The sequence below is a fragment of the Centruroides sculpturatus genome, unplaced genomic scaffold (genome assembly GCF_000671375.1).
Source record: "Centruroides sculpturatus isolate CEXI.00-Female unplaced genomic scaffold, Cexi_2.0 scaffold400, whole genome shotgun sequence".
Taxonomy (NCBI): domain Eukaryota; kingdom Metazoa; phylum Arthropoda; class Arachnida; order Scorpiones; family Buthidae; genus Centruroides; species Centruroides sculpturatus.
In genome coordinates, this window is record NW_019384654.1 from 540,143 (window position 1) to 552,770 (window position 12,628).

Here is a 12,628-nt window from a genome sequence, read left to right on the forward strand (position 1 = left end):
CCTCTTTGGATAGATATTTTACCAAGCGACCTCTATCCAGTGAAAATGCTGGTGGAAGTGAAGGAAAGAAAGCAAAAAGCAGTAAATAAAAATTTAAAAAATATATATAAAACAACACTAAATTTTTTTATCTTTTTTAAGTTATTTTTAAGTTATTGTTACATTATATTATGTAAGTTAAGTTTTAGTATCATTTCCCTTCTCCCTCTCTTCCGCCACCAGTTTACACCTCCACCGTCGTCTATCCTCAAAGGTAAAGTGCAAATAAAACTACATTTTTTAAAATTAGTTATTATTCTATTATAGTTATTTATACATTTACAACTACAAAATGCATTTTTCAGTGTTTTCCTTACTAAAGTTGTTTTTTTTTTTAATACTAAAGTAGTTTTTTTTAATTTACTACTTAGCTTTAATTTGAGTGCGTTTTTCATGTTGGAACGAATTATTTGGTTTTACATGTAATTGTATGTGAAAAAATTTTACCTTACGACATTTTCATGATACAATCTCAGTTTCGGAACGAATTAATTTCGTATTCTGAGGTACCACCGTATTTTTTCCAAGATTGCACCAAACAAACATAGATTTAAAGAAGGTACACCTTTTTGTTGCCTTTTTCTGATTGGTTCGTGTTTGTAAATAATCGTATTATATATGAATCAATGAAATGCTGTGATAATTTAAATCATCTTAAATTTTGAGCTTTTTTTAGGCTTCGAGCAGACTGCATTATATCGAATCAGCGTTAAGCAGGGTCTTGCTGTATGTTTGTCCAGTTACTGTTTAAAAAGTGCTATATAAAAATCTAGTTTACTACTGCCTTTAATTAAACCTAAAGGTTATGTAATAACTAAACTTTATATGAATTAAAGTAATATTCTTATAAAATGAATTTATTTATTGTAAAAGTTAAAAAGTAAAGCAAATTCAGCAAAGTGGTAATGCCATTTTTACTTCCAATTCTATTAGTAAAAGTCTGTTGTATATAAATAAGATTAAATATTTGCATAGTCAACCTATGGCTATCATTTTAAATATATATAATTATTTTAGCTGCCAAAATGTGTGTTATAATGATGTTTTTAGAATGCTAATTATCTTGTCTAGTATGTTAACCCTCAATGAGATTGATTAATTACTTGTCGGAATGACCTTGAAAAGTTCATACTTAATTGGATAAACCAGAAAACACAAAGTATGCATGCAATGGTTTTCTGACTTTATATACAAGTATAAGCATATTATATTAGAAATAATTCTATACTGTATATGTCATTATATTGTAATACAAGTTTATCATACCATGCTTTTTATTTATTAAAATCTAAAAAATTTATATATGTTTTCCTTTCTGTATTATTAGATATTTCATTAAATCTCATCTTGGAAAAATTGATGTCGAATATGGAAATTCGAAAATCAGCCAATCAATATGGTTTATACATAAAAAAGTAAGTAGTGGTAATTAATTTCCGCTGTAGTTTTTGTCATTAAATTTTAATTAATATAGATTTATGAATTTATGATATAATGATAGATTATGAATTAATACAGATTTATGAATGAAGTATAAGATAACTTACATTAATACAGAATTGAGAAATTATATATTAAAAACTAATATTCAGAGTTCTAGATTCATCTTGTGACTTCAGTGGCATAGTGTGGCGGGGGCGGCCTGCCCCGGGCGGCACTTTTTAGGGGGCGGCAAAATTTCACAATAAATAATAATATCTTGTAAAAATTTGAACCATTCTAATCTATATTTGCGTCGCGGCTATGATAGTAATTTCATCTGAGGATATCCTGCGCAACCTGTTGTTGTGTTGTTGTTGTTTTTTTTCCTCGTATGATTCATTCGCATTCATATACACCACTAATATCCAATAGAGCTATTTTAAACAGGTTGCTGCACTAGCACAGAATTTTTCGTTGCTTGTTCTGTGACAAAACTGAATTTTAGTCTTTTAAATTGAAATACCTAAATAAGAGTGACGAAATTTCCTCCGCCCCGGGCAGCTGACACCCACACTACACCACTGTGTGACTTCATTTTANAAATTACAGTACAATTATTGATTTGACAGTGAAGCCTGAAATACAACATTGTATGAATAATTCAATCAATTCTAAGGAAACAATTTTTTTTTATCACTGACACTGACGTCATCTTGCAGAACTAAACAGATACATCACTGATATGTTTGAACAGACTTATACAAAAATCAAGACTTTTTTCAATAAATTTTTCAATACATTAAATTTAATTTGCTGACAAATTTGTAGAAATAAATATTGAAGTAACTGGTAGATGTATTTAACATTATCAGTTAAGTTTTTAGTTGTGTTTAATATTACAGCATCACTTTAACTGTAAATTGCTAGTAAATATAAAATGAAATTTGCCAGGATAATAAACTTTTAAAAATTACAAAATTTAGAAGAAATACTAAAATGTCTCCACAATTTTGTTCTTTGTCACATCTTAGGAATTGTCTTGTGCCAGAGTTGACCCTTTTTTAAGAGAATTAAAATATATATATATACTTATTTAAAAAAATATATATTATTATATAATATATATTAAGTTTATATAATTGTTCCATTGCCAGATGGAAGTTCTTTAACATGTTTTGTGTATTGAGGTGGACGAGATCATAAAGAAAAAAGGTTGACTTTCGTATTTTTTTTTAAGTGAAATTATATTTAAACTGCATTTATATAACTTTTTAGCATTCTATTTGATTGTTAAAATTATAATTTTATAGATAAAGACCTTAATAAAGTTTCACTGTTAAATTTCTTTTAAATATTTGAAAGAATATTAAATTTAGTTAATTTTTTTTCTAGTCACAAAAGAGCAGAGTGGAAGTGGGCAGTGAATCGTACTGCTGTGGCAAGAAGATGGATCTGGTTACAGGCCCAGGTTTCTGATTTGGAGTATCGTATCCGTCAACAGAATGAAATATACTGTCAACTGAGAGCTTCTAAACACTGTGTGCTTCTAGAAGATAATGTTTCTTCAACTACTGAAAATTTTAATTCATCCAATCTTTCTTCTGATGTAAATATCCAATCTATCAAGAAAAAAGGTGATTTGTCTTATCTATCGGGATCATCTAGTAAGAATATAGGAAACAATTTGCCATTGGTTAATAAACATTTAAAATCCGTAAATGGATTTTTTGATTCAGGTACTAATGGATATCATTCAGTTTGTGGTGTACTTAGTGCAAATTCAAACTCTGGTCAGGGTTCAGAACAGAGGGGAACACAAAGTGTGAATAATTCCTTATCCCACATATACGATTCTGTACATAATTCGTGTAGAACACGTCCCGTTAAAAGTTTCAAGAAAAGAAAATTATATAGAACTGCTGGTCTTCATTTGATTAATAAGAAGGTGTCAGGTCTTTCTACAGTGAAATGTAATTGTAACTGTCAATGTGAAATATCATCATGTGCTATGTGTGGTGGAAGATACAATAACCTACAAACAGTGGATGAAGATAAGCCAGTTTTTGAGAGGATAGCTATATTAGATCCATCATTTCATCCTGTCTTGTCTTTTAATCACGGTGAGTGAATTATTCTAAATTTTCTTTTTGTAATGAAATGGATAAATTATTTTTTCAAAATATTTATACTATAGTGAAACCTCAACTTTTTTTTTTTTTTCAGGCTGCTTCTGTTAGGGATAAATCTAGTGAGCTTTGTTTTTAGTGTGCAGTTATTAGCATTTTATTATATATATTGCTAATTAAATTCATCTTTAGCATTGAATTGAGGAGTAAGTGACATCTATCAATATAATTAAAACACAAACAAAATTTACATACTTTGTAAAATTCTTTTTGCTATATTATTACAAAAATCAATACCAAAATTTTCTCTCATACATACCTTTTTGTCTTTGTTTAAATTACATTTATAATTGTTGGTTCAAGTTTTATTATTAGTATTATGTTGGAAACCCAACGTAATAATAATAGTGGGTTATACTTGGTTGACACCAGTGGCTGTGTACTATGTCGGACCAGAGTCAAGGCATAGCAACCAAAACAAAACTTATTATTATTATTATATTTTATTGCAATAAAATATTCACGAATTACATTGGACAGCCACTTGGCACTAACACTTAGCTATTCTGGCAATACTCAATTATTGGTGTTTGGTACATTCAGGTTTTCTTTTAGACCCTTTGGGGACTATGGCCTTGCAGCCTAAAACCTGCATGCCAACATCAAACATAGAGGGTACAGTAACCATATGTACACCATTCAGAGGGATCCTACCTTTCTCTACTGTCTATTTCCTCTCTCTCTCCTCCTTCCCCCTTTCCTTTATCCTCTTTTCTGCTGGCTAAACATCTTGTGTATAGCCAATGTCTTTCATGTATGCATATATGTATCTAAAACAGTATAATACACAGAAAACCACACTGTGTAACTGGAAATTACTATGTAGTATGCTGATTGAAGCATATACATAACATTACATTAGATTTTGAGTAAATCAATTTACTCAAATACAATAATTGCATTACAGTATTTATAGTTCATGAAATTTTAAAGTTTAAATGCATAATGCTCTTTATGTGCCTATAAAACAAAAACAAGTTTTTAGTTTATCTGAAATTTCACTTATCCAAAAGGCTCCTGTTTCACTAAATTTGAATAATCAAGTTTCCACTGTAATTGTTTTTCTGTAATGAATATTTTTAGTTTAACCACTTTCACACTGTACTTACTAAAACAGTATAACACACCTCAATAAAAAAGCCTCTTGAGTGCTATAAAAACCCAGAGGTCTTTTATTGAGTTGTGTTATACTATGAATGTTCTTAAATTATATGAATACATCAATAGAAAAATTTGTATTTGTGTATCATTCAAAATTCTTAGAATAAATTCAGTGGGAAAATTTTTTATAATTTAGGAATATATTAATTATTTTTATGTTAAATTTTGTTATTTATTTTATGGAAACAGTGTTTTTAATTTCAAAATTACAAACTAATTACATTATTTATATAGTAATGATTTTGGTGGTTTTGCTATTTTCTTTTTAATAATTGAAGCAGGTTGTGACTAGATCAGTTTTTCTTTTCATTTTATTTAATCTTTGAATAGATGCATTACAAGTGAATACAAATTTTAATCATATTAACATTTTAAACATGTTCCTTTTATTTAGACCTGAATGGTTTTCTTGTCTCGTAAAATATCCATTTGTATTCAGACCTCTCTGAATACAAATGGATATTTTTAAAGGAAACACACTTCAAAAGTATTTGAAAAATAAATATATATATCAGTTTGGTTTTGAGTGATAGAAGACTTTTGTATTCATTATTACTTTTGCTTTCATTATTATTTTCATTTAGTTATTAGGTTGTATTTTCTAGAATTTAGTTTATTAAGTTTGTTTCTCTAAAGCAGTGATTTTTAACTGGTGCACCACAAAAATTTTTGAAGGTTATTAAATAAATTACTTTTGACAGAAGCCCAAAGAACAATGTATGAAAATTAAAACCCCTTTAAATTGATTATATGAGTTTTTCATTGTTATAATAAATAAACTTATATATAATGTAGTAAAAAATTATATATTCAAAGCAAAATTATACGTTCATAATACTGGGTTATTTCATTTAAAAAGAAATTTTTCTTTAAATCAAAAATGTATCTATGATTGTCCATATTTAGTTCAAATTATTTTAACTTAGAAATAGCAGGACATTGAGCAGGTTTCTAAATGCAATTATCTAAATAAAAATTATTAATTGAAATAACTATTATAACCTTCTGCTATTTTAAGGAACAACAATATGGTTTTATTTAATTCACAAAAAATATAAGTGATTTTCTGAGTAAATTTGTGCTGTGGAAATTTAATTATAGGTTCAAGTGTGCCCTGAGATAAAAAGGAAAAGGTTGAAAAACACTACTCTAAAGCAATCATTTTTACATACATACTCACTGGGTAGACTTATCTTTAAAAACTGTCACAAAAATGCTTGCTTACAATATAGGTTTTGAATTCATTATGTTATGCAATGCTTTAAAAATATTGCATGCAAGCATTCTTGTGTGTTATAGATTCCAATGGTATTGTCTGCCTGCTCTATGATACAAATGAATTTGTCTTTGTTGGATAATAGATTTTTTATACCTCTTCCCAACATTGGGAGATTTGGTCTGTAATTTGCTAAACACTTACAATACAGATATCCCTTACTTAACATGGGATTTGATTAGTGAGTGAAATTAATTGTAACAATTCCTTTTTATATGCAGCAGAAGTTTTAATTAACACAGCTTTGCCAGATGTTTTTACTTAACATTGATGCAATTTTGATATATGCATCTATGAAATATGGTAATAGCTTCAAGGGATTAATTAAACACATTAATCAAGGGATAATCCTTGGTTAAAAGTGGTCAGAGCATATTACTTTTGCCATTATCGTCTGATGCTGGGTGTTAGTGAGTCAATGAAGCTCTGCAATTAGTTTTCTAAATATATGTAAGGCTTTCATGCTTGGTTGTACATTTTTGATTATTTAGTAAAATTATTTTATCTGTTTTCAACCATAAATGTGGAAATATCAAACTTACAGAATTCTGTACACAACAATATAAAAAGTCAAGTAATGATTTGCTTAACTTCCCCATAACATTTAAAACTGTGTGGGGCATTATTTGTTATGATATTTTGTTTTTAAAAACTTTTTATATTTTTAATTATTATAAAATGGCAAAAAGCTTAATTTTGAGGGTAGGGACAGGTTATATAAAAAATTGTAAGTGCTAGTAATGAGTAAAATGGTCATTAAGTCTAACCCTATTCAAGATATGACACACAATTTCCCCTTTAACTCCCCACCTGGTTGACCTGTAACCACCAAAATTTGAGATACAGTGGCTTAAAAGAAAATAACCATAGCGAGAATTAATGCTTGTTTTTCAACATTGATTAGAGTTTGTAGAATGATGATTAAAGTTACAAGATATAATAGTATGACTTTAGTTGCCAAATTGAAATTTATAGCTGTATAAGTCTAAAACTTTACAAATTTAATTGTTCAGCATTGCAACAGTGTACAAACTATAGACTATAAGAGAAAGTATGATATATATATATATTTTTTTAATGCATTATCTTGTGCTTGCATAACCTACTTATTTTTAAATTATGAATATGAAAAATTATTGAAAAAATAATTATTGTTTGTTTGATTTGTTTAATATTTACTATATTTAAATCAAATTGTAAACTCAGTACAATCTTTTCAAGATAAAGTTAAACAAGAAATTTTGTTTTATAAAAGAGAATAAATTTTACTTCAGTGGTAATTTTATTATGCAGCTGAAGATTGACACAATTGATTTTAATTTTGTCTTTACCAAATATTGGCATGTCTTTTTATTTTTCCAAAATACTTTTGAATTTAATTTTTAAGATATAAAACTTAACATAGTCTTCAGTTTGTACTAGAATTTTTAAAACTTATTGATAGCATGGAGATGAGGTTCTATAGGTGATTTGATAATCTATCAAGTGCAAAGGATCAAAATAAAGGGTATTTCAGAAGAATGCTACTATTCTAAATTACTGTAATTATAATTATTATCTGAGAAGTATTTGATGTATATCAATCAACAGAGTAAATGTTTGAATTTTATGTACAGTACTATCTGCATTCAAATATCTTCTCTACGGGTATAGAACACAAAAATCTCTGCAACAGAATGTGTTTTGTGTTATGCTGTCTGCAAACTTGGAATATGTTATCATTGGCAACATGAGTTTTGCAGACAATTTCAAAATGATCCACCATGTAAGACAACCATTCTTATTGCACAGTGATGACTGATTCCAAATGTGTGGAGTGCAGAACACACAATGCCTTCTTTGTTGCAGAGTTGCCATTTTTGTTCACACCACTTCTAGAAGTAGTAGACCAAAAAAAAGAAATGTTTAAATACAAGTGGTAGGTGAAACTCTGACATTTATTCTATCAATTGATGTACAATGCATACTTCTTGGGTAATAATTAACATAATTACAGTAATTTAAAATGGTAGCATTCTTTTTGGAAGGTCTTGTATATTAAATTGTGTAGAATAAATTGAAAGTACTTATTTTTAGTCAATTAAAATTGTTTTTTCTAATAATAATTAAATTATTTATAATTTAGTATTATAACTAAAAATTGTAGAATCTCAATATAACTTGTTTTTAACATCAGAACTGTTAGACTGGTGATCAACACTATACTGTTCTGTCAGAAATTTGAATGTTTGTCTTCTTCCATCATCATTTATATGTTTTTCAGTATTTTTACGATTTTTTAAGCAAATATTTTGCTAAATTTTATGATTTCTCTTAGTTGTCTTTCTATGACGACCAGTATGCGGATGATTAATAACATCTCCCATGGTATTGTATTTTTTCCAAAGATCAGATATTGTGCTCTGAGTTAAACTGGACAATTTAGCAACTTTTTGCTGTGAGTTTGTTTTTTCTTCTCTTGTAACATCGTAATAATTCTTTTTTCATATCATTACATAGTTCCTTTTTACAGCCCATAATTTTAAAGATAAAATAACAGGTGATAACAAATAATTAAGAAAATTTATTAGAAATACTCATATCTGCATTTACCTAGCTACTTCAATGTTCAACTAACTAGTGGTTCTCCTAGTGGAAGTTATGCTGCTTGATTGGAAAATTAAGTCTGGAATGACGTAATCATAAAATTTTTTCTTTGAGGCGAAGTTAAAAACTTGTTAAATTTTTTTATTCTTTGTATAACTCTTACAGAAATAATTGCCTTAAAAATAAATTTTAATCCTAGCATATTTCTTTTCAGTTTTGTTTATAGCTGCTGTGCTGTGTCATATTGCATAACGTCATTGATAACATTTTCAATATTAAAAACTAATGTTGAATTTCCTTAAAAGCTAGAGTTTAAAGAGATTTTAAAAATAATTAAAAATTTACAGATTGAATAAAATACATTAAATTTTTAAAAGCTGTGGAATATGATTGAGATAAAATGAAATACAAGAATATTTAATTTGAAGTAGTTTAATCTTACCAGCAGAATTGGTATTAAATGAAGTAGAAAGTAAATGAAAATATTTAAAATATTTGGAAAGCTTTTTATTTTAAATGAATTAAACCAATAGTTGGCAATCTTTTCCAGTCAACATACTTCTAAATATTCATAAGTTGAAAATAGTTTAAAAATGCTGTCAAGTTTTTGATGATTGCTTTGTAATCATTGGTATACCTGTATAATTATCAATTTAGAATTTAAAGTACTACATCACTTACTTTAGTAATACAGATAGATACAAAATTAATTGATAGAAGAGAGATTAAAATAAAGCAACTAAACTCAAATTCAGAAATGCATAAAATATTGTGAAATTCATAAAAGAAAATTAAAGCTAGCAGCATTGCTTGATTCTAGAAAGTTTCGGATAACTTAGTATACCTGACAGAAACTACTTTGATATTAAAAAAAAATTAATTAATTTGCTATAGGCCAGGGATGGCAAACCTTTTTCAGTCTGTGTGTCATATCATAATCATACTTGTCTTTAAAATGTGTGCATGCCAAGGTTTTAGACTTCAAATAATGATATTCAAAGAAATGAAATGAATAAGCTTTAATTAGAAAAAATGTAAAGAAGCTGATTGAAAAAAAGATTGATCAGATGATAGACTGAAAGGATAATTGAAAAAGACAAGTGATAAATTGAAATTGCATGATTAAGCTACATGCCAAGTGATTTCTGTTGACTTGCCATAGGTTTGCCATCCCTGCTGTAGGCTATTTATGGATAATTTACAAGTTAAAAAGAATTATGAAATGTTAAATCTTCATTTGAAACATTACTTACTTTACTTAAAATTAACTTCTTTTATATAAATTGAATGTAGTAAAAATTGTACTACTATATGTAATTAGACAAAAAATGAACTTACAAAGACTTGATCATAATGGTCAGGCCATCCAATAGGATGTACAGTACAATTACAGTAAGACCCTGCTTAACACTGGAGATGTGCTCCTAGACAACAAAGAGCTAAGTGAAACGGCATTCAACGAGATCATTTTAATGTAGAGTAAATAGGGATAGGGAAACACGCGACCAAAAATCAACAAATTTTACTTTAAATTTAAGTTATTTTTATATTAATTTGTATAATAATATATGTTAAATAACACATAAACAGGCACACAGAAATGTAAAGTTAATTTTTTGCGACGAAGGTCTTGACTTTTCTGAAATTTTTGTTCTTTTGCAATAAAGTCACAAAGTTTCATTTGTTGCTTTTTTCTTTCCTTAAGCAAATGTCGGTAGCAGAAGATCACATCCAAAACACCTTGTTTTGCTTTTGCACTCCTTTCAAAATCTGGATAATTTGCTACAATTTGATCAACGATTTTGATTATCTTACCAAGCTTTTATTAAGGAAACCTGTAGAGAAATTTTTTGGGTTCTTCATTTTCAGAATCTCTTATTTTCCAGTTTCACATTAATTCCATGTTCTGCCAGTTCTTGAAGGTCATCATTGATAAGGCTCTCACCAGAAACCTGTAGTAACTCCTCAATATCCTGCTCGTCTATAGCTCCTAGTCCTGCTATATTGATTAGGTTGAGTTTGGTCAACCTTATGATACAGCTCTTCTCATTGAGAATTCTTGGATACCTTCAGCCATAACTTCTTCCACACTTTGTGCATTTATCAGTTAATTCTTACCAAGTGAAGCTGATATTGCCTATAGCATCCATGATGATATACAGTGGTACCTCGGGATACGAACACCCCAGCATACAAAATTTTCAGGATACGACACGAAATTCAAACATATTTTTGCTCCACGATACAAACAAAAACTCACCATATGACGTTACATTAGTTCGCAGCGCCATTTTTTATTCACTTCTGTTCATTGTTCTCAGTCCACGTGTTTGCTTCATCGTGGAAGGATCTCGCTTGATAAAGGAAATTTTGAGGTATTATCAGAAAGTGATTGATTTTATTGAAAAGAAACATCCCGACAAGGTTCACACTGGCCGTATTGCTGCTCAGAGTAATGACATTTGCCTAAGTCATTTTAGAAACATTTTTAGAAGTAGGTAAAGCCAAACCTCTTTGGATAGATACGTTACCAAGTGAACTCTATCCAGTGAAAATGCTGGTGGAAGTGAAGGAAAGAAAGCAAAAAGCAGTAAATAAAAATTTAAAAAATATATATAAAACAACACTAAATTTTTTTATCTTTTCTAAGTTATTTTTAAGTTATTGTTACATTATATTATGTAAGTTAAGTTTTAGTATCATTTCCCTTCTCCCTCTCTTCCGCCACCAGTTTACACCTCCACCGTCGTCTATCCTCAAAGGTAAAGTGCAAATAAAACTACATTTTTTAAAATTAGTTATTATTCTATTATAGTTATTTATACATTTACAACTACAAAATGCATTTTTCAGTGTTTTCCTTACTAAAGTTGTTTTTTTTTTTAATACTAAAGTAGTTTTTTTTAATTTACTACTTAGCTTTAATTTGAGTGCGTTTTTCATGTTGGAACGAATTATTTGGTTTTACATGTAATTGTATGTGAAAAAATTTTACCTTACGACATTTTCATGATACAATCTCAGTTTCGGAACGAATTAATTTCGTATCCTGAGGTACCACCGTATTTTTTCCAAGATTGCACCAAACAAACATAGATTTAAAGAAGGTACACCTTTTTGTTGCCTTTTTCTGATTGGTTCGTGTTTGTAAATAATCGTATTATATACGAATCAATGAAATGCTGTGATAATTTAAATCATCTTAAATTTTGAGCTTTTTTTAGGCTTCGAGCAGACTGCATTATATCGAATCAGCGTTAAGCAGGGTCTTGCTGTATGTTTGTCCAGTTACTGTTTAAAAAGTGCTATATAAAAATCTAGTTTACTACTGCCTTTAATTAAACCTAAAGGTTATGTAATAACTAAACTTTATATGAATTAAAGTAATATTCTTATAAAATGAATTTATTTATTGTAAAAGTTAAAAAGTAAAGCAAATTCAGCAAAGTGGTAATGCCATTTTTACTTCCAATTCTATTAGTAAAAGTCTGTTGTATATAAATAAGATTAAATATTTGCATAGTCAACCTATGGCTATCNTTTTCAATATTTTGCATTAAAATCTCGCGACCCCAAGATTTCGCTAAGCGACCCCAAATGGGGTCGCGACCCATAGTTTAAGAAGCCCTGAGCTAGATAAAAGAGGCTTCTCTAACGTTTCGCCTCAATAAATACAATAGGCTAATTTTTCTTACGTTACAATATAAGATATCGTAACGCAAGAGAATCCCAAACTGTTCTTCAGTTTTTACAACCGACTAAAAGAAAGGGTGTCAGCCTTCTGCTAAGGGAATTGGATTCGAATAATATACATTTTCAAATTTTCAAAACAGAAGACATTGCGTATGTGTCAATGAACTACCATATACAAGCAGGTTTTAAATTCCGGACAACTCATTCTTTCGTACAGAATAATCTGCTTCTCTTAAACTATTTTTTGTATACAAAATAAGACACA

The 12,628-nt window shown here is 28.6% G+C and overlaps 1 protein-coding gene across 1 annotated transcript in view; it reads left to right on the forward strand.

Annotated features, from left to right (window-relative positions):
• Nucleotides 1-12,628, forward strand: part of LOC111626385 (KAT8 regulatory NSL complex subunit 1-like) — a 58,051-nt gene that overhangs the window by 22,727 nt on the left and 22,696 nt on the right. Inside the window, exons 2-3 of the mRNA XM_023369741.1 lie at nt 2,854-3,581; nt 7,876-8,002. Of these exons, the coding sequence (XP_023225509.1) occupies nt 2,854-3,581; nt 7,876-8,002 (855 nt within the window). The remainder of the gene's footprint in view (nt 1-2,853; nt 3,582-7,875; nt 8,003-12,628) is intronic.